The sequence below is a fragment of the Typopeltis vanoorti genome, chromosome 5, assembly GCF_054136105.1.
Source record: "Typopeltis vanoorti isolate ZY-2024b chromosome 5, IOZ_Tvanoo_1.0, whole genome shotgun sequence".
Lineage (NCBI taxonomy): Eukaryota > Metazoa > Arthropoda > Arachnida > Uropygi > Thelyphonidae > Typopeltis > Typopeltis vanoorti.
Genome location: NC_143553.1, coordinates 33,406,700 through 33,428,881, shown reverse-complemented (window position 1 = coordinate 33,428,881; position 22,182 = coordinate 33,406,700). Strand labels below are relative to the sequence as shown.

Here is a 22,182-nt window from a genome sequence, read left to right as displayed (position 1 = left end):
CTATAATCTTTTTCAACATTCGCAGCATTGTGCATCGAGAATTCATCCTCAGGGGCCAGACCGTCAATAGCGAGTTCTACTGCCAGGTTTTAAGGCATCTGAGGGAGGACATTCGCTGAACGCGACTGGATCTGTGGTACGCGAAAAACTGGTTGCTCCACAACAACAATGCACCCTGTTACTGAGCTCTCCTCACGTGAGTTTCTCGCCAGAAACAACATGATCTCACTTCTGCACCCACCCTACTCACTTCCGCACCCTACCCTACACTACTATTTGCCCTCTTCCCGAAGATGAAGATCCAGCTCAAAGGTCACCGTTTTGACACCATTGTGGAGATCCAGTGCGAATCGCAGAAGGTGCTTGACATGCTTCGAAAAGAAGACTTCCAGGACACATTCCAGAAGTGGCAAGAACGCTGGGAGTGCTGTATTGATATGCAAGGGGACTATTTTGAAGGTGATAGTGTGTAAACGTAGATAAATAAAGTAATTTCTCATAAACAGAGCTAGTCTCAAAACTTTTTGATCCCACCTCGTATCACCACTCTGGGTCTGCCTCCCACTGAGGAGACCTCAATAAAGGTCGAAACCTGTCTGGGTAGTGGCCCTTCCCTTAATGCATGGCGGTATACATGTCTGCAAGGAGATGTGCTTTGCATTATGGGAGATACTGAGACAAGGGATGATGAGAGCTTGGTCCACCTTTGCTACGAGTTGCCAAGGGATGTACCTCCTTACCTCAGTTCTGAACAGTGGCGAACCCAGGATTTAATCTTGGGGGGGGGGGGGGCGAGTTGAACAGATAAAAATATTTTTAATACAATAAATTTGCATTAAAAATATTTTTATCCGTTCAACTAAAATTCGTTAAATTTTATTCATTCAATAAAATTCATTAGGTGATTATAAAAATTTATTTAAAGAATAAAAGAAAACTTTGTAAAAATAAAAGAAAACTTCCAGTTTTCTTTTATTTTTACAAAGCTCCTGAATTATTTCAGTCGTGGTTACATTAATCTCTCTCTATGTGCATGCATATATATATATATAGCAAAGCCAGTCCATTCAATCGTGATTGTGTCATAGTAGATCTTAAATAGGTTTTTAAAAGGCACAAGTTAAAAAATGACCTTTCACTGACGCATGTTGTTACTGGAAGCGTTGCAAATATTTTCAATAAGTTATAGATGTTAGGTATATCATTTTGTCACACTTTGAAGTTGCATCAACGGCATTTTTGCATGGAGCTATTGCAAACGGTATTTCAAATTTCTTATACCACAACTTGAATTCAGTGTTATTAATTGCTGGATTTGTATAAGGCAAATCACCTGCATAAAATTCACATAATTGACAAAAATCTTCCATTGCACTTGCTGTTGGAGCATCTTTTCCATTTGGTAGAAGAGAAAAAAAAAAATTTCAAAATGTTGCGGTGCCGAGTGAAACGTTCATTAAGTTGAGTCAATATTTGGTCAATAAATGGAATGAAATAGTTCTCCTGAAATAACTTCTACAGAATCGGCTGGAACATTGGACCTTAATGTTTGTTTTGATGAAGTGACTGAAGTCCCAGGCTTTTTAATGTCAATATTAAAATTATTGGCTTTTATACATGCTTCATCGTAAATATCCTTAAATGAAGAATCTGGAGTTTCACGAACAGTATTTAATTGAGCCACAACATCATCAACAAATATAATAAATTTAGTTTAATACTTTATCCAAGTGTGAGCAAACAAAGTTTGCGCCTGAAAGTACCTTCAGGACTGGGGTAAGGTGGTACAACACCAGGAAAACTCCTTGCAAAGGTGGAGGAAGATATCATCACTACTATCTCAGTATCTCCCATAATGCAAAACACATCTATTTGCGGATATGTCTAATGTTATGCATTAAGGGCCACTATCCAGACTAGTTTCGACCTTTATTGAGGTCTCTTCAGTTAGAGCCAGGCCCAAGTGAAGATACCAGCCAGAAGCATTAGCAATGTCATCTCTACCTATAGGAGTTGCCAAATGGTGTGCCACCTTTTATTTTTTTTTTTATTAAATTACTCTGGATTTAGAGAAAGATGTTGAAAGTTTATTTTTCACTTGGTTAGAATATAATAAATTTAGTTTAATCCTTTATCCAAGTGTGAGCAAACAAAGTTTGTGCCTGAAAGTATCTTCAGGACTGGGGTAAGTCTAACCAAGTGAAAAATAAACTTCCAACATCTTTCTCTAAATCCAGAGTAATTTATTAAAAAGGTGGCACACCATTTGGCAACTCCTATAGGTAGAGATGACCTTGCTGATGCTTCTGGCTGGTATCTCCACTTGGGCCTGGCTCCCACTGAAGAGACCTCAATAAAGGTCGAAACCAGTCTGGGTAGTGGCCCTTCCCTTAATGCATAACATTAGACATATCTGCAAGGAGATGTGTTTTGCATTATGGGAGATACTGAGATACAAGTGATGTTAGCTTGCTCCATCTTTGCAAGGAGTTGCCCTGGTGTTGTACCCCCTTACCCCAGTCCTGAAGATACTTTCAGGTGCAAACTTTGTTTGCTCACACTTGGATAAAGGATTAAACTAAATTTATTATATTCTAACCAAGTGAAAAATAAAAAACTTTCAAACTTTCAACAGCATCAACAAAATTTAGGACAATTAAGAGATCACTGTCAGATTTTTGCATTATTTAAGACAATGGTAAGGTGCACGCAAATATTTTTTGCAAGCTAAATAAAGATATTATAAATCTTAAAAGATATTAATATTATAAACAACAAGGACGTCCTGTCTTTTAGGGGTATTGAAGAAATTGTGTACCTTTTCGATTATGCCAATGCAATTTCTTATTTGTCACAGATATAGCATTTCCAAGTGCCAAATTCACACTATGTGATGCACAATGAACATATAAAGCTTGTCGATATCATTATTACATAACACCTCCAGTTAGTCCAAAGACAAATTGAGGAAGGGCACCTACTCTACAACTCTCCTTCTTCACTAACCACAACTACAATCATCATCATCATCTACACCAACGCTGTCTACCTCCAACCACTACCACTAGTATTTTCACAGACAGTCACAAACATCCATGCCCACTGCGGGATTCGAACTCGCAGCCTTTTGGCTGGAGAATCGGCCAACCAGGCTGGATATATAGATAAAAAATTAAATTTTGTGGATAAAAATTTAAACAAAGTTTTAATTTATATCCACAAAATTTTAATAAAATATTTTATTAAAATTAAAATTAAATAAAATTTTAATAAAAATTAAAACAAAGTTTTAATTTTTATTAAACAAATAAATAATATGATATAATTATGTCACTATTTACTTTTAATGAGATGGTTCAGCTTCTCAGCCTCTGCAGAGTTGCTGGATATCTGGCTCAATATTGATCAACTTCAGTCGAAGATCGGCGTGCACACACACACACACACACACATACACACACACACACACAAAGACGAATTCTGTATTTTGTTTTTATTTGAAGGAGCGATGAAAATCGTTTCTCGCAAAGATAGGTTGTAGAAAACTGCATGTCAATTTTCGACTTCTTCAAATAATTCAGGAAATTCACTTCTCACTGAAGGTGAGATACAGAATCGAGCCAAACCACGATCACTGAATTGCATTTTAAGCCCACTGTCACTTGAAAGCTCAATTAGTTGCTCTTTTTTCGATAACAAAAGGTCGTTCTCATGACTGCAAGCCTGAAATGGATTGTGAAATCACAGAAATTTCTTATAAAAAGTTATTCGGAAAATGTTTCCAAATTCTGTTTCAGAGTTTTGAGGTGGACACAAACCCTTTCCCAGTGGTTAAATTCTAAACCATTAAGTTTCAGGGCCCTATACAAAATAACCAATTGTATTTACCTTTTGAATACTATCTGGGGAAGCTCCAAACCTCTCCGTCCCTTTCATCATGCATTCGTAATCAGGCTACTGTTGATATTGACTTTATATACACATTCAAAACTGTAAACAATTGTTGAATAATAACACAATAATATAGACATAATTACCGTAAAGGGAGAAAAGTCTCAAAACAGAAAAATGTTCCTACAAAATAACCAATTGTATTTACCTTTGAATGCGATCCACTGGTCGCGTGTCCACCATGTCAGCAAATCTTTCCTTTCGTTAAGCGTATTAATATTATCGCATTACAACTGATGGGAATTCTGTGTTTCTGTGGATTCGTTACAGACCTCTTTTTCTTCAGAAACTACACACAAACTGTCATTACAAACTTGTTTTGTATTATCGCTGTCATCCGAGATATTTTTCTCGGATGACAGTTTTTTATGATATTAACAATCGAGATGTTTTTATGATATTAACAAACCTATAATGTTCCATAACTTAGGAGTGTCCAGATAATTATTGGTAGATAGTGCACAAGTAGCACAGTTGTGAAGATACTTCATGTGCAATCTTTGTTTGCTTACACTTGGATAAAGGATTAAATCAAGAATATAATTTCTTGGCATCTTTAATTTATAGTATAACCAAGTGAAAAAAAACTTGCAACAAGTAGTTCCAGAGAAGTTTTTGGTACATATGCTAAATTTGAGAACAGTATTCTAAGGTTGGGAAGAGTTTGAAATTATATTGTGTTAAGAGTTGTACATGTGATAAGTAGTTCTTAAATTGTAAAGTTACTATTTTTTTTTTTTTTTTTTTTTTTTAAGGCTGTGAATGTCAGGAGTTTTTCAAAATCTTTCGATTGCTTCTTCTAGGAGAGGCTAGAAGTGTAAGTCTGTCCAAGAAGAGAAATTTTATCTAGAATAAAAATTTGGGTATTATCCAAAGGTGTAAGAAGGCAAAATCTTTCTCCTAAGAAATAAGACAGGACTGTGTTTTTGTAGTATTGATGTGCACTAGATTGTCCTCATCCCACTTGTGAATGACATAACCAGTGACTTATGGAAGATGTGGATTATTTGAGCACTGTAAAGTTTGTCAAACAAAGAAGAAAAATGGAGTGTATTATCAGCCAAAACTATGGTAAGATTTGAAGGGCAAGTAATTTTTGTATAGAATGAAGCTCACTGGTAAAAGTACCCTACAATATTTTCCAACATTAGTGGGAAAATACTGAAGTAGTGATAATACTGAAGAGATGAACCACTCAATATGAAGCAAATAATCAGAAAAGAAACTTGTGGCTCAATTACAAGAGATGCAGAGCAGATCATAATAATAGTTTGAAGAGTTTTCCTGGGCGTTTGAACAGGTCTTAAGATTAAGACCTGTTCAAACGCCCAGGAAACATCAAGAAACCACATAATTGCTTTTTCATTGGTTTTGTGTTGAAAGAGGGATAATATTGGCTAGGATATCTGCTGTGGAGTGAGAGTGGTAAATTCCATACTGGTGATTACTTCTCCATTCTTTTTTGAGAGTCCTGAAGTGAGAGCATTCAGACAATAGTTTGATGTTAAACTTTTAGTCCTTTTTTGTGATGGGCTGGATACAGACTTTCATGTTCCCAAGTAAATGACTGGAAAGAATGACAGCCTGTGCATGCATGTATTGCTTTTTTTACGTGTCAGTAAAATGGTCTTAATTCTCAAATGCAAATGTGGTTTGGGTGAGAGGAATATGTTATCTAGACTGAGAAACTTGCTTACACCCCCCCCCCCCAATCCATGTGAGACATCTGGTTGCAGCAGAGTGAGACTTACCAGTGATGGTACTCACCCTTTTCATTTTTTATCTGTTGATATTATTTTTCTGCTCTCATCCTTTGCTGTACTTCTCTTGAATCTTTTCTACTCTACTTTTCTGATAGTCATCATCATTGGAATTTACTGCTCTGCTGCCATATTGGTTGGCTAGTGTGAATAATAACAGCAAATATTTCAGAAAGGGGAATCCAAGTGGTCATGCACTGTTTTGTTCCCTACTTTAGTAAGACAAGCAGTCCAGGATGATCCTGTCTGGATCATTCAGCTGGTAGGCTCACTTATGAGGGTCAGCAGTATTGTAATAAGGCCTCCTTCCTCAAAGTCTGGATGTAGGGTCCAAAGCTTGCTGTGGTGCTTGTATAACATCAAACTTAGCCTTGGCTTTCTACATCTTTAAGCTTACATATGTGGCTCTGTGATGGATGAGCAATTTTAGAAATCACTGCCACATCAACAGATAGCAAAAATAAGAAAACATCAACAACATCTACTACTATATCATCATTCCTTATAATACATTTGATAGGCAAATATTTAGGAAAATGTCACCTTTATTTATCTAGAAGGGTTGGCAAGATCCCAGAAATCTGTTTAAAAAACTGTTTAGGACACCTTTTTGGTTAAAACATCCAGAGTAGGACCTCTTATTACAATATACTGCATCTACTGACCACCTGATAAATATATATCCCAAACTTTGATGACCTCCCATTGCATTTGTCAATCCATAGGGGGATGGCAAACGATAGGATGTGCACTCTGGAGTAGTGCACATACTATCAGAGAGAGAGAGAGAGAGAGAGAGGGTTGTAGAATGTATGCTTGGCAACAAAAATCTCTCTTAAACTCAGAAAGCAACACCTTCTATATACCTGTCTGAACATCCATTGCATTTGCCTTATTCTGCTCACTCTTTCTCTTCCTACTGTTTAAGTGGGAAATTGATAAAAACTGATAAGAAGGTAATAATTTTCCTGTGATATCCACTCTTTTACATGGGGAGCTGTATATTCCATTTTGAATATCATGATGGAAAATAGAGCAATCTGGTTGGTTCGCTTTTCCCCCATAGAAAAATTTGATTCTGTGAAAGATGTTGGAAGTTTTTTCACTTGGTTAGACTATAAATTATATATTTAGTTTAATTCTTTATCCAAATGTAAGCAAACAAAGTTTGTGCCTGAATTCACAGAATCAAATTTTTCTATGGGGAAAAAGTGAACCAGTCAGACTGCTCTATTTTCCATCATGATATTCAAAATGGAATATACAGCTCCCCATGTAAAAGAGTGGATATCACAGGAAAATTCATCGTATTTCTCGGGAAAATTCAAGGTATTTCATCGTAGCAGTTGAATACAGATGGTATGGGAACATGACATGAGCTCAGTGACTTCAATAGATGTGTCATTGTGAGTTGTCACATTCATGGCATGTCCATACATGCCATTGCCACTCAATTGCAGGTGATGTGATCAACAAATGGAGATATTTTGGGATCACTACTACAGGAAAACACCCAGGGCAGCTGTCGAAAATGACTGACAGGGACAGGAGGGTGTTAAAACAGGTAGTACACAAAAAAAAACTGCTACAATTGGCACAGACCATCCATGACGAGTACCAGTGACACCATGGTGAGCACTAATACTATACAAAAAGAACTCCATTTTACTGTGTTTCCATGGAAGAGCAGCACACAAGCTGAACATCACAACAGCAAACAAGGCAGTTTGTCTGGCATGGTGCAAAGAGCATGTGAACTGAACAGCTGACCAGTGGAAAACGGTATTCTGGAGCAATGAATCAAGGTTTGCCTGTTTTGTCTGATGGCAGGGTGTGGAACCAGCCTGGTGAACGCTTGTTACCAAAGCATGTTGTACCAACAGTAAAGTTTGGTGGTGGAGGAGTAACGGTGTGGGTGCATTCAGCTGGTTTGGAGTGGGACCGCTGGTCGTCCGTGTTTCCATGAATGCAGCTCAGTACTTTGATATTCTGGATAATCAGGTGCTGCCTGCACTGTGGAGTTTTTATGAAACTGACCTGTGTTACTATCAAGACAACAATGCCCCATGCCACAAATCTGCAGCTGTTATGGAATGGTATGAAGAGATGGGTGTTAAACAACTGCCCTGTCATGTGCAGAGTCCTAACCTCAACCCCCCCATCAATCCAATCTACCTGTGGGACAAATTGGAGCAGTTATTGAGGTACAGAGCAGCATGTCCTCAATCTGTCACTCAGTGCTACTTTGATGGAGGAAATGGAGACAAATTCCACCTGATGTCTGCCGCACATTAGTGGGAAGCCTCCCTCAAAGGGTGCAGGAGGTGATCAAAGCCAAAAGGCAAACATGCCCGATATTAGGGTTCACCTGCTGGTATCAACTGTAAATTGCTAAAGTGTCTGGACAATTATCGGTAGATTGTTTATATAGAGGCTGAGGACTTCAGTTGCATTAGTACCTCATAAAGCAAAGCCATGTATATAATGCTCTGCATTATGGGAAGGGCCACTACCCAGACTGATTTCTACCTTAATTGAGGTCTCATCAGTGGGAGCTAGACCCAGAAAAGATACCAAGGTTGAAGTAATGCATAAGTCATATTTTCATATGCAAATAGGGAAAATGTGTGACACCTTATTATTGAAATACTCTGGATTAGAGCTCTAACTAGCTCTGATCTAGAGCATTTGTATACACTTGTATAAATGATTAAACCAAGAATATAATTTCTTGGCATGTTTAATTTATTCTCTGAAACTATGCAATGCTACCAAGAATATGGTAGTCCACATAACAGGTAAAACCCTCTCTTTCATAACTCAGTTCAGTCACTTTCTCATAGACATTCTTGTTTCTACATTATTCCCTTTCTGTGGTGTTTTTCATTAGTACTGCTCCACCAAATTAGTTGCCATCGTTCTTCCACTTTTCTCTAATCATGCAGAAAACATAAACAGCTGCTGGGCAACATCTATATACACTTTAGGATTAAACTTACTAAAACAACTTATCTTCTTCAATTCTGTCTACTCCGAGGAATATACTGTATCTACCTCATGGCTTTATTAGCATTAAGATTAAGTCTACTCACCTCATACAGCTTTACTTTAGGTCACTTCTAATTCCTGTAATGTCCCTTTTGTGTTATACAGCATCATTTATACAAGAAATACACATCATTTATACAAGAAATATTCATGAAATACACTAACAAAATACTCATTTACTAATTTTAGTACATCCTCTGCAGTAGTCCCTTTGACACTCAATCCTGTATTCTATCCTAATTCCATCAACCAGTATCGCCCTCTGTAATTATTCTTCTTCTAGCTCAACTCCAAAAATAGATTTCATTGATCCTTCATAACAACTTCTATTTATATACTACTTTATAATTTTGTCTCCATCAATTTCAGTCCCACCTTAATTGGTCACCTGACATGGTATGCAGCTGCACATTACAGTCAGGTGCGTCTTAATGAATTCCCATGTTCTATTCACCTTGCAGCTAATCATCCTCTGTTACGGATATAAGTTGAATACAGAGATTTCCATAATATCCCACAGTTCTATGTATATCAAGTTTTTGTCTAAAACCATTTCTGCTTGGCCATCTCCCAAGTCACATGTTGCTTAAGGTTATAATTCATCAGAAATGAGAAATTTACTCTCTTTACTTCCATGTGCTACCGATCTTTCCATTCCATATTTCTATAATTAAAATCCCCATTAAGATTAGTCTCTTTTTATTTTCTCAAGTAAAAAGAGACTGATGATCACAAAATTTGTTTAAACATTCCATGATCATAGTTCTGTACAGTCCCAGACCTATAACATCCCATTAGACACACTACTCTTCTCATTACAACCTCAAAAGGCATTACGCATACTGTCATCACATGCAGGTTTCGACCTCCATTCTGAACAGATATTTACTATTATTATTGAGAACAGACATTTACTATTATTATTAATTCCTTTACTATTATTGAGAGTTAGTACTTCCTCTCTTCTTTTCTTGTTCATGTCCTCCCAGAAGATATTTCACCCCATTTCTATTCCCGCCTATACAACATCCTCTGTTAAAAAAGTTTAGCATACACCCATTCTACAATTTTAAAACCTGGAAACATTGAAATTATCATTTGATAAATTTAAAACCTTACATTTTGCAACAATGAACTGGCATCCCCATTCTCTTGCCCATTCACTCATCTATTCAAGTCTTGGGAGTTTATTTGTGCCACCTTACCTCAGTCCTGAAGATATTTTCAGGTGCAAATTACACTTGGATAAAGGATTAAACTAAATTTATTACTTCAAGTCTTCTTGTAAGGCCACAACATATCTCTACTCCTCATAGTTCTTCCCAACTTTGCATCATCTGCAAACAACTGAATATTCCCATCCAAATCTTTGCCAATATCATTAACATACAGACCCCTAAAGCACACCACTAGTGGTGTGCCTTAGGGGTCTGTTTAATAAGTGGTATTACTTATTGTAATAAGTAAGTAGATTACTAAAACATGATCTCCTTTTAGCAAATCCATGCTGTCCATCAAAAATAATACCATTATTGTCAACTCCATTCTGGATCTTAGTTCTCACCAGCTTCTCCAGTACCTTAATCACAACATCTGAACAGATAGGCCTATAATTTGATGCTTAAGGTCTATCACCTCCCTTATGAAGCAGCACAATCTTCCACTCCTTTGGAATAACTCAATCCAGTGCAGGATTCATATTAAAAAAATATATCAAGGCAAATGCCAACTTCCTAGCATATTCTTTCAAAATACGTGGTGATTTATTATCAAGTTCCACAGCATTATTAGTATCAAGTTTGCTCAATTCTCCATACCTCTTGCTCAGAGGTATATGGAGAATTGTATACTCAAGAGGTATATCTCAAGTCAATCTCTCCTCCTCCTCATCACCAACTACTCTCATATCAATAAGGTGGTAAAATATTCTGGAGGCTGCTGAACGAGTACTTTAAAAGAAATCATGGATGATAAAGGTGACATGGAAACTAAAGACAAAGATATTCTAGATGTTTTGAGTAATTACTTTGAAATATTGCTAAATGAAACAAGCAGTGACAGCATGGTAGTAGAAAACACTCAACAGGAATGCAATCAGGAATACATATCAATACTTGAAGTAGAAAAAGACATCAAAAACAGGAAATGTGGAAAAGCAGCAGAATAAATGATATTTGACCAGAAATGCTCAAACATGGAAGTATAAAAGTTTCACAGTGACAACACTCCACAAATTGGAAGGCCTGGTCAGAGGGTCAAATTCTGGATGATTGGAGTATAGCTCTCAGTACCCATTTATAAAAAGGAAAATAAAACTGAAGACGAGAATTACAGAGGTGACAATCCCTACTGAGTGTTTCTGGTAAGATTTATGCAAATATTCTTGAGAAAGAGCTAAGAAATATGTGGAAGGGAAGCTTCGAGAAGAACATACTGGATTCGGGCTAAACAGAGGCTGTTAGAATCCGATTTCACTTTAAGAGATAGTTGAGAAATCATGAAAAGATAACAAGGATCTGTATTTAAGATTTGAAGATCTGGAAAAGGCATATGATAAAGTGATGAGAGAAAAGTTGTTCAAAACACTACAGTTATACGGTGTAAGTGGGACACTCTATCCAGCAATACTTAGTCTAAATTTGAGTGAGTCAGCAGTTGGAATTGAAGGATGTACAGGAAGATGGTTTAATCTCTCTACTGGCCGTAGTGGATGAAATAGTGAGACCAAATTGCACTTCTTATCCATGTAATACAATAGGTGTTACAGAATCGTATCCAGATTTTGCTGGACGGCTATAGGCATCATGGCTGTTGGGATGTTAATGTTAAATTAGGTGTGATACAAAGATGTACATTATCACCTCTGTTACTCCTGAATATTCCCTATATGGATCCTATTATGAAGGAAAGTGGTATTAAATTTGTTATGAAACCTGGAAATGTTAATCTCAACTCTTTATTTTATGCTGATGATGTTATACTTCTAAATAAATCTAGTACAGGTCTCCAGGATTCCCTGACCAATTGAATAACTGTTGTAATAAATTTGGTGTGAAAATCAGCAATACATGAATAAAGAGCCTATAGAACAAGTAAGACATTTCAGCTATTTTCAGCACAATTTTTTGTAAATATTGCAAATCAAATATGGAAATAGACAACATAATTAGCAAAGCTGGTATAGAAGGAAGTCCACTGAATAAATTTATATGGAATAAGAGAGAAATTAGTCAAAACACAAAACTAGCTGTATACAAGACAGTGTTCAAACCAATGTTAACTTACTGATCTGAAAGCTGGATTAGAAATAAAACATTTGATTAAAGACTGGAGACCACAGATATGAGAGTTCTGAGAAATATTAGGAGAATGAACAGATGGTTTTTTTTTTTTTTTAAGTGGTGGTATCGTATAATATTAGAATATTAGGAAAGAACTTGACATTTTAGCATTCAGGAATGTGTTAGTAGATAATCTCAGGTGGTATGATCACTTAAACAGAATGGAAGAGGAAAGGTTAGCAAAATAAGTGTTCTTTGCCAGGATGTCAGAAAAAATAATCCAGAGGAAGACCAAGTTCTAGATGGACTGATATAGTAAAAAGTGCCTAATAAGACAGAAATATAAGTTCTGATAATACCAGAGTCTTCACAGATAGATTAATTTGGAAGAAAACTGTCAACAGGAAGTTAGTAATGATGTAACCATTTTATGTAGTATACTATCATGAAATCTGGTTCACTCCCTGAGGGTACATGTCAATATGATGATATGAAATTATGTAATATTACACATCATAATATTTACTTAATTATTATTTGAATATAAACATCTCTTGCCTTGTGATGGTGAAGTGTCATTTTAAACTTCTCAAAGTATAGCCATCGTTTGGCTTCTTGAATATCTAAATCATGATAGTAATCTCTTGCGGAGTAGCCAAAGGAATGAAAACTTCCTTCTGGAGTAAGGAGAAGTATGGTTGGAGTCTTTTGTGTAATTACACCAGGATCTCCACCTAGAAGAATATGGAAAAATTGGTTTTATGCATAATGTAAATGAGTTATGAATAATCAGAAAAAAAGATGCTAGAAAAATTGTTTTACATACATAAATCTGTTTTTGGAAACCCTTTGCTCAACTTTCTTCAAAAAAAAAAATAGCCATAGATGTGGCATCTATAATGTTTTATTTACCCACCTACTCAAATGTCAAAAATGTTAATGAAGTTTGGTTTAATCCTTTATCCAAGTGTGAGCAAACAAAGTTTGTGCCTGAAAATATCTTCAGGACTGGGGTAAGGTAGTACAACACCGGGCAACTCGTAGCAAAGGTGGAGCAAGTTACCATCACTCATATCCCAGTATCTCCCATAATGTAAAACACATCTCCTTGCAGATATGTATAATGTTATGCATTAAGGGAAGGGCCACTACCCAGACTAGTTTCAACCTTTATTGAGGTCTCTTCAGTGGGAGCCAGGCCCAGAAGTGGAGATACCAGGCAGAAGCAATAGTGAGGTCATCTTTACCTATAGGAGTTGCCAAAAGGTGTGCCACCTTTTTTTTATTAAATTACTCTTTTTTTGTTTGCTCACACTTGGATAAAGGATTAGACTAAATTTATTATAGTCTAACCAAGTGAAAAATAAACTTTCAATATCTTTCTCTAAATCCAGAGTAATTTAATAAAAAGGTGGCACACCTTTTGGCAACTCCTATAGGTAAAGATGACCTCGCTATTGGTTCTGCCTGGTATCTCCACCTCTGGGCGTGACTCCCACTGAAGAGACCTCAATAAAGGTCGAAACTAGTCTGGATAGTGGCCCTTCCCTTAATGCATAGCAGTATACATGTCTGCAAGGAGATGTACTTTGCATTATGGGAGATACTGAGACAAGGAGTGATGAGAGCTTGGTCCAGTCCTGAAGATATTTTCAGGTGCAAACTTTGTTTGCTCACACTTGGATAAAGGATTAAACTAAATTTATTATAGTCTAACCAAGTGAAAAATAAACTTTCAACATCAAAAAAAAGTTTGGTATTTATTAACCCTGATTCTACAATAATGAATAAAAATGTAATTTAATCATGCAATTATTTACACGAGTGTGCACGACATATAAAATAATTCACAATGGGCCTCCTTAACTGAGTCAATAATTATGATAGCCATTGACTGGAAAGACCTGGATTTGAATTTGACTTGTCTAGAAAGTGAGAAATTTTTATAAGAGCTTTTCAAGTTAGCTACTCTCTTATGGAGGCAGTGGGTTTTTTCCCCTCTCACAAAACAGGCTACTACAGTAGGAATTGTAATTTTAAGAAAACTTATGTTATTAATATATGGACTCCTCTAGGAAGGAATCCTCTATCTAGGTCACATAATACCTAAACTTATCATACCTCTCCTTAAAAATATTCTCTGAAATGCATCACAACTCCTACTAGCAGCTTATTCCACTCACTTATCACTTACCATGAAAAGAACATGAACCTTGCATTCTTCTTGGCTACCTCCTTATTTAGCCACACTAAATAAGGAGGTAGCCAAGGTACTCAACTTCCCCTCACCTTCCATGCTGCAAATTTTCCCTTTTATAATGGGCTGTATGGTCCCCTTATCAACTTATGTTTCTATGTTATCTCTTCTTCAAGTTTGAAGACACATTCTCTCAATCTGTTACTTATGCAAAATTCCATAGGTGAGGTGTTATCATAGCTACCTCCTAATGAATATTTTCAACTATCTCCACAACTCCAGAACATTAAGTAATATCTAAGAATAGTAATCAATACATGGTGTTATCAAAGTGCAGTGGGGAATAACTTTCTCATTCCTACAAGTTAATGTTCTCTTCAATGTTGCATTTATCCAATGTGGCTAAATGAGAACCTTAACTGTGTCTGCTATAACTTCTTAGGTCTCTAGCTTCATTACTAATTGCACCAACTGCAGCAATATGATATACACAGCACCTTGCAATGTCCAAAATGCATAACTTTGCACTTATAAAAATTGAACTAACATTCAGATATATGCAAATGATAATGAACTGATATTCATTATTATTTGCCCATAGAATCAGTCCATTCAAATCAGCTCTGCAGGGATTCTGTATTAGCTATGTCCTTAATCATCCCAACTTTGCATCATCAGCAAATAATCAGGTATTACTCACCAGACTCCAATGTTATTGGAGTCTGGTGAGTAATACTCCATTCATCACTTTCTAATGTCAGCTGTTATCTATATGACAAGCCTATTTTGCATATCCATCCATCTGAATATGTATAATAGCTTCCATGCAGAATCCTATCAAATGCCTTTGGCAAAGCCCAGTAGTATTATGATATATTAATTTCCCCTTCCTCATCAACTTTGCTGTCATTCCTTTGTAAAATGTAAGCAGATTACTGAGCAAGCCATACATTTAGTAAAATAATGTTAGCCTCTACAGAGGAAGAAAGTGCCATCTTATCACCTCTGGATGTGGATTTTAACTAGCCTATATTACCATAATGACCACTCCAGAAATACTGATTGGTCTATAACTGACTGCATTGTCTTCTTCCAATTATTAGGAACTGTGTTTATGTTAGGAATCATGTTAAATAAGCAGATCAGAAATTGCTAATTCTCTTGAACATTCCTTTAGCATTGTGCTGTGCTGATATCCCATGCAAGTGGAAGAATTGGCAGTAGCCAGTTCTGCAGAATAGCACTCGTGCAAATACCTACAGAAGAAGTATAAGACAGAAACAGAATATCTTTCAAAAAAAAATTCTGAAGTCTGAATTGAAAGCGACACAGAAAGAGAGAGAAAATGTGATTAGATAACAGATTGGCCTCTACTGATAGCTTCAAGTATTTTTAGCGAAGTTTTTTGGTGCCCCATACCAAATATGAGAACAATATTCTAAAGTAGAGTGTGGCCTCCTACAATGAGTTCTATGATTCTATGGAGATGTTATGCTAAAATAATAATTTGGGATATATACAGTATTTGAAATTGCTTTTTTGGAAGCAAAGGATGCTGTGGATGTGATATATATCATATGTCAGGAAAACTAGAGGCACAAACCAGCCCAAGAAGAGAAACAAAGGGATCTGATCTAGTGACGATTGAATATTAGCAAAGCATTATCTGTCTTGAATGAAATAAAGGACTGTTTTGGCGGCATTAAAGTTGGCAATTTTTGCCTCATCTCCAAGGAAATCAGTATGCATTGGTATGGGAGAATCAGGTAAATATCTAAACACCTCTGGGTATGTGAAATGGAATGTAGGATATCATTAGCAAAACTAAGAATCAAATTTCAGGTCAGTAAGAGATCATTTATGAACAGGAGAAAGAGTGTGGTCTTAGGATACTCTGACCTTGGTGGGTGAAATCTGATGAAGTCATCTAACAACACACACAGCGAATAACCAGAAGAACAAATGAAACTGGCAATCCAGTTACAAAAAGCAAGCAGCAAACCAGAAGATTGTAGTTAAGTAAATAGGCCTTGATGTCAGATCAAATCAAATGCCATAGAACGTCAAAACTGACCACACAAGTTTCTCCAAACCTTTCCTCAGGTTGTATACAATGGTTGGGAATGTTGGCAAGGAGATTCGCTGTAGACTGAAAAATCTACAGCAGATTGGAATCCATATTGGTGTTGCTGATTAATCGATTGGCCTTCAGATGCTGAAAAAGTTGATTACTGATGAGAGAGAAGTAAGTAACTAAGGACAATGGAATGATGGCTGATTTCTAATTTTCTTCTTTGAGATGAGTTGACTATATACTTGTTTCCAAGGATAGATAGGACAGATGAGTATGAAAGACTGTAAGAATGAGTGTTAATTTTGGAGCACAACTATTAAGTACAAGTGAGGGATTCCATCAGGAGTATAAGATTGTTGGCAAGTTATGAAGGATTCTTCAGATGTTTTTCTAATAAGACATCTCTAATGAGCTCTTCTCTGTAAAGTAGATGATACTTTGCCTTAGTTAACTCTGCAGGAAATGAGGTAGAAAAATTATGCCAAGAGGTCAGCCTTGAATTTGAGCTATGTTACAATAGTACCATATGTATGAGAGAGAGAGAGAAAGATGGAAACATAGGCAGAAATAGCACCCAATCCCATTACAACCAAAACCAGTCTAGGGTGCTGATTGCGATGGGAGATGAAGGTCTCACAGGATCTTTTCCAGATGTACATAGTATATACTATAGGCCAAGAAATGCAGAGAATACGGATTGTGAAATGTTTAGGCAGATTAGTTGGGCATGTAAAAAAAAAAGATGATCCTGATGGGAGACTTGAATTCCAAAATATAGACTGGAAGGAGGAGATAGTGTATGGGAACAAGGAGAGTGATTTTGTGGAATTTCTGAGAGATAAGCATTTTAAGCAGCACGTGATTGAAGCAACTAGAGGCTTTAATGTTTTGAATTTAGTGATAACGTCACAAGATGTAGTTGTTAATGAAGTGTTGACACTGCTGCTGGTTGGTGAGAGTGATCATAAGGTACTTGTTTGGGAAGTGATGAAACTAGAAAAGGTCACTGCCAAAAATGGATACATGTGGAAGTATAAAGCATGTGATTATAGGAAGCTCTGTAGTCAGTTAGCATCAGTACACTGGATAGATGAGCTGAGCAGAAAAGATGTTGACAATGCATGGAAACTCACATGGAAACTATCTAACAAAAGCAATGTATGACTGGATACAGAGGGTTAAGCAAATAAATAGGGTGGAAGAGTGAAATGGATGAACAGCCAAATCAAGCAAGCTGTGATGGAAAAAAAAAATGTTATGGAGGAAGTACAAGGCAGTTGGTGGTGATCAGATCCATGAAGAGTATAAGGTGCAGGCTAGAAAAGTGACGAGCATGGTAAAGAAAGAAAAGGTGCAGTATAAGAGGAGATTGGCTGGTCAGGCCAAGGTTAACTCAAGGGAATTTTTCCACTACATGGCAAGCAAGAGGAAGAATAATTATGGCAGCCTAACATTGGTAGATAGTCATGGCAGCAGACTAACAGCTGCAAAGGATATAGTGGAATTATTGAACGAGCACTTTATCAGCATATATCATCCTGGTGTAAATGATCTGGTACAATATATAGAAGAGAGGCAAGTATTAGGAGAATTGGAAGTGAAAGAAACAGAGGTGTATAAGGTGTTGGTTGGGTTAGATGTGAATAAGGCTGTGGGAATGGATGAAATATCACCACGTATTCTTAAGGAATATGCACCACAGTCGGTTATACCCTTGATCTGGTTATTTAATGATTATATAAAGAAACCTGTGGTGAACTCATGACTAAATAAACACACGTAAAACCACAGTAATAAATTGCCCGGTATTGTACTACGTGCTTGGACTGCTTGCATTGGCTCACGCCAGTAATCGCCAATATTTTTATAGTTTACTATATTCGGCATGAAACTCTCTGATTCCAATCTTTGAGTTTCTTATTCGGTTTTAAAACAATGTGGGATTTAATATCCCCTTAATTTAAAATAATGTTTATATCGCTGAAATGAAGCCTATTGGCTCTTTATATTTAAGTAGCACAGTAATAGGTTTTTTAATACGTAAATATGTCGACCTGAGTGTCTTAGGACATTGTCAGTACAGTTGAGAACAATACTAGGAATAACATACAGATAGAGCGCATGAATACAGTGGAATCCAAATGCATGCAGCAGAGCTTTCTGTTAAAAAAAATACATTAGATTATTTAGATTAAATTAAAATTAAAATTGAATTATTTTACACAATTTTGTATGACAATTTCCCATATTTTAGGAATGGCAAGAACATCATTGCAGTTTAGATTGGGTCTGTGAAGTAGGGCTTCAGCACTTTCTTTATATGTATGAAGTTCATGTTTGTATGAAGATCTGTGTAGAAGTTTGGTCTTTTCCCAGTGGATCCTATGGTTTGGGTTTTCAACTCCGTGTTGGGAGAGGCTGGATTTCTGTGGTTTGATGAGACAGATGTGATCTTGATGTTCAGAGATGCGTTTAAGAACAGATCTGCCTGTCTGCCCATAGTACGACAGTTTACAGGAGCATGGTACCTCGTACGTGCCAGGCAGTAACAGAGGTCGGTGTTTGTCTTTAGACGAAGGTAACAAGTTGTAGATCTGGTTGATGGGTTTGTAGGTCTCAGCAAGATTGTATTTTTTCATAATTTTTGAAAGTCGCTCTGAGATGCCTTTGACATAAGGTATGGGAATCCTATGGGCTTGTTCTTGTGTCTAGGTTGATGTGTGGAGAAGTGGCTGATGATTTTTTGAGTAGTTTTAGGATTGTATCCATTTAGAATGGCTATGTTTTTGATTATTTCCAATTCTTGGTTTAGAGATTCCTCAGAGGAGCAAAATCTGTGTGCTCTGGTTACCAGTGATTTGATGATGCCAAATTTTTGAGAAGGATGATGAGCAGAAGAGTTGTGGATGTAGTGGCCTGAAAAGGTCAGCTTTCAATAGACAGAAGTGGAGATGGAACCGTCTTCTTTTCTTTGGATGTGTAAGTCCAGGAAAGAGATACCCTGTGGATATTCTTTTTCTAATAGAAATTTGATGCGGGCGTGAAGAAAGTTTATTTTATCTAGAAACAGATGTAGCTCTTGTTCGGAATGACTCCAGACAGGTCTGCCAAGTTAGGTGATAAGGGGGACCCCATAGCTGTTCCCTATATCTTCATCATCATCAAATTCCTGCCATGTACCCACAAGGGTTGTACAGGATATGATAGTACTACGTGAAAAAATTATATCATTACTAACTTCCTATCTACAATTTTCCTCCAAATCAGTCTGTTACTTGTCAAGACTCCAACATTATCACATCTTATATTTCTATCGTCTAAGGCACTTTGTACCGTATCAATCCACCTGTATTTTGGTCTTCCTCTGGGTCGTTTTGCTGCCAACCTGGCAGAGAACACTTGTTTTGCTAATCTTTCCTCGCCCATTCTGTTTAGGTGACCATACCACCCGAGATTAGCTCTGCTAACGCATTCCTGGATGCTGACAATATCAAGTTCTTTCCTATTATTCTCGTTTTTAATATGATATTGCCATTGATGCCATCTGTTCACGCCTATAATCTTTCTCAGGACTCTCATATCTACAGTATCTAGTCTTTGGTCAAATGTTTTACTTCTGACCCAGCTCTCAGATCCATAAGTTAAAACTGGTTTGAACGCTGTCTTGTATACAGCTAATTTAGTGTTGCGACTAATTTCTCTCTTATTCCATATGAATTTATTCAATTGACTTCCCACCATACCAGCTTTGCTGATTCTGTTGTCTATTTCCATATTTAATTTCCATCTTCACTAAAAACCGTGCCTAAGTAGCTGAAATGTTTTATTTGTTCCACAGGTTCCCCATTCAAAACACAGCTGACATTTTCGTTGTCTTTGTCTTTTTATTGCTGACCTTCATACCATATCTATTACAACTACTATTCAATTTAGTCAGAGAATCTTGCAGACTTGTAGCAAATTTATTTAGAAGTATAACATCATCCGCATAAAGCAAAGAGCTGACATTAACATCTTCAATTTTGATATCATGTTTAATACCACTTTCCTTCATAATGTGATCCATATAGATAATGAATAACAGAGGGGATAACGTACATCCTTGTCTCACACCAGATTTAACATTAAACCATCTTCCTGTACTTCCTTCAATTCTAACTGCTGACTTACAACTCAAATAAAGACTAAGTATTGCTTGATATAATGCCCCATTGACACCATATAACTGCAACGTATTGAATAGCTTCTCTCTTGGCTCCTTATCATATGCCTTTTCCAAATCGACAAAACTTAAATACAGATCTTTGTTATATTCCCATACTTTCTCGACTATTTGTCGTAAAGTGAAGATCTGTTCCTGACAGCCTCTGTTTGGCCTGAATCCAGCTTGTTCTTCACCAAGCTTTTCTTCCACAATTCTTCTCAACCGTTTCTCAAGTATACTTGCATAGATCTTGCCAGGAACACTCAGTAGGGAAATACCTCTGTAATTCTCACATGTAGTTTTATTTCCCTTTTTATATATGGGTACTATGAGAGCTCTACTCCAATCATCAGAAATTCGTCCCTCTGTCCAGGCTTTCTGAACTATGCAGTGCAGCCACTGTAAGACTCCAAGACTCTTATACCACCATACTTCAGCATTTCTGGTCGAATATCATCTACTCCTGCTGCCTTTCCACATTTCAAGTCTTTGATGGCTTTTTCTACTTCAAGTATGGATATGTATTCCTGACTGCATGCCTGGTCAGTGTTTTTTTAACACTGTGCTGTCATCACTGCTTGTTTCATTTAGCAGTTTTTCAAAGTAATTACTCCATACTTCAAGGATATCTTTTTTCTCCAGTTTTCATGTCACCTTTATCATCTTTAACTCCTTTTACAGCACTCTTTCCTCCATTCCTAAGCTTCTTCAACAACCTCCAGAATATTTTGCCACCCTCTTGATATTTATTTTCTATATTCTTGCCAAAGTCCTCCCATGACTTTTGTTTAGCTAGTTTTACACAGTGTTTAACATTCTTGCATTTGTCTCTATATTCTCTAAGAGCACAAGCTGACTTATTTGCCAGGAACTTTTGATATGCTTTCTTCTTTTCCTTCACTGCCTCTTTAACTTCCTGTGTCCACCAGGAAGTTCTGAATTTTTTATCCTTGCAGACAACCTCACCAAATACCTCTCTGGCAGAATCAATCAATGTTTTCTTCAGAGTTTGCCACTGAATCTCCAAGTTTTGATTCCTGTTCTCAGACTCTTTCATTTTATCTTCAATAATCTTTGTGTATTTTAGTCTACAGTTCACATCTGAGAGCTGCTCAACTTTTATTCGCTTTAAAACTTTCTTACATGTTATTCTTTTCAATATGAAATTCAATTTTATCCTGCTCAAGACTAAATAGTGATCACTTCCAATTTCAAATCCTCTGTACACTGGTGTCCTGCACCAGGGAGAAAACATCACTATCAACAATAACATAGTCAATGAGACTTTTCTTATTCCTAGCCTCTTCTCTCCACGTGAATTTGTGCACATTTTTATGTTGGAACATGGTGTTAGTAATAACCAGTCCATGTCCCGAGCAGAAATCCAACAGATATTTGCCATTATTATTAGCTTTGCTCTTTTCTCCAAATTTTCCCAAAATATTTTTGTATGTCTCACAATCATTTCCTACTCTGCTATTTAGATCCCCAACAAGGACCAACTTTTCCTTTTTCATTGTGTCAGTTGCTTTTTCTAAAGCCTCAAAAAATTCCTCCACTTCTACCTTAGTAGAACCGTCTGTGGGACCATAGGCACAAATAAGTTACATTGTCCAGTTTCCCATTCTCATATTTGCCCACATTACTCTACTTGAGACTGACTGCCA

General features: G+C 36.7%; 1 protein-coding gene across 1 annotated transcript in view; it reads right to left on the bottom strand.

Moving 5' to 3' along the window:
• LOC150106300 (heat shock 70 kDa protein 12A-like) overlaps positions 1 to 22,182 on the bottom strand; it is a 152,666-nt gene that overhangs the window by 98,062 nt on the left and 32,422 nt on the right. Inside the window, exon 3 of the mRNA XM_090392973.1 lies at positions 12,599 to 12,774. Within this exon, the coding sequence (XP_090249099.1) occupies positions 12,599 to 12,774 (176 nt within the window). The remainder of the gene's footprint in view (positions 1 to 12,598; positions 12,775 to 22,182) is intronic.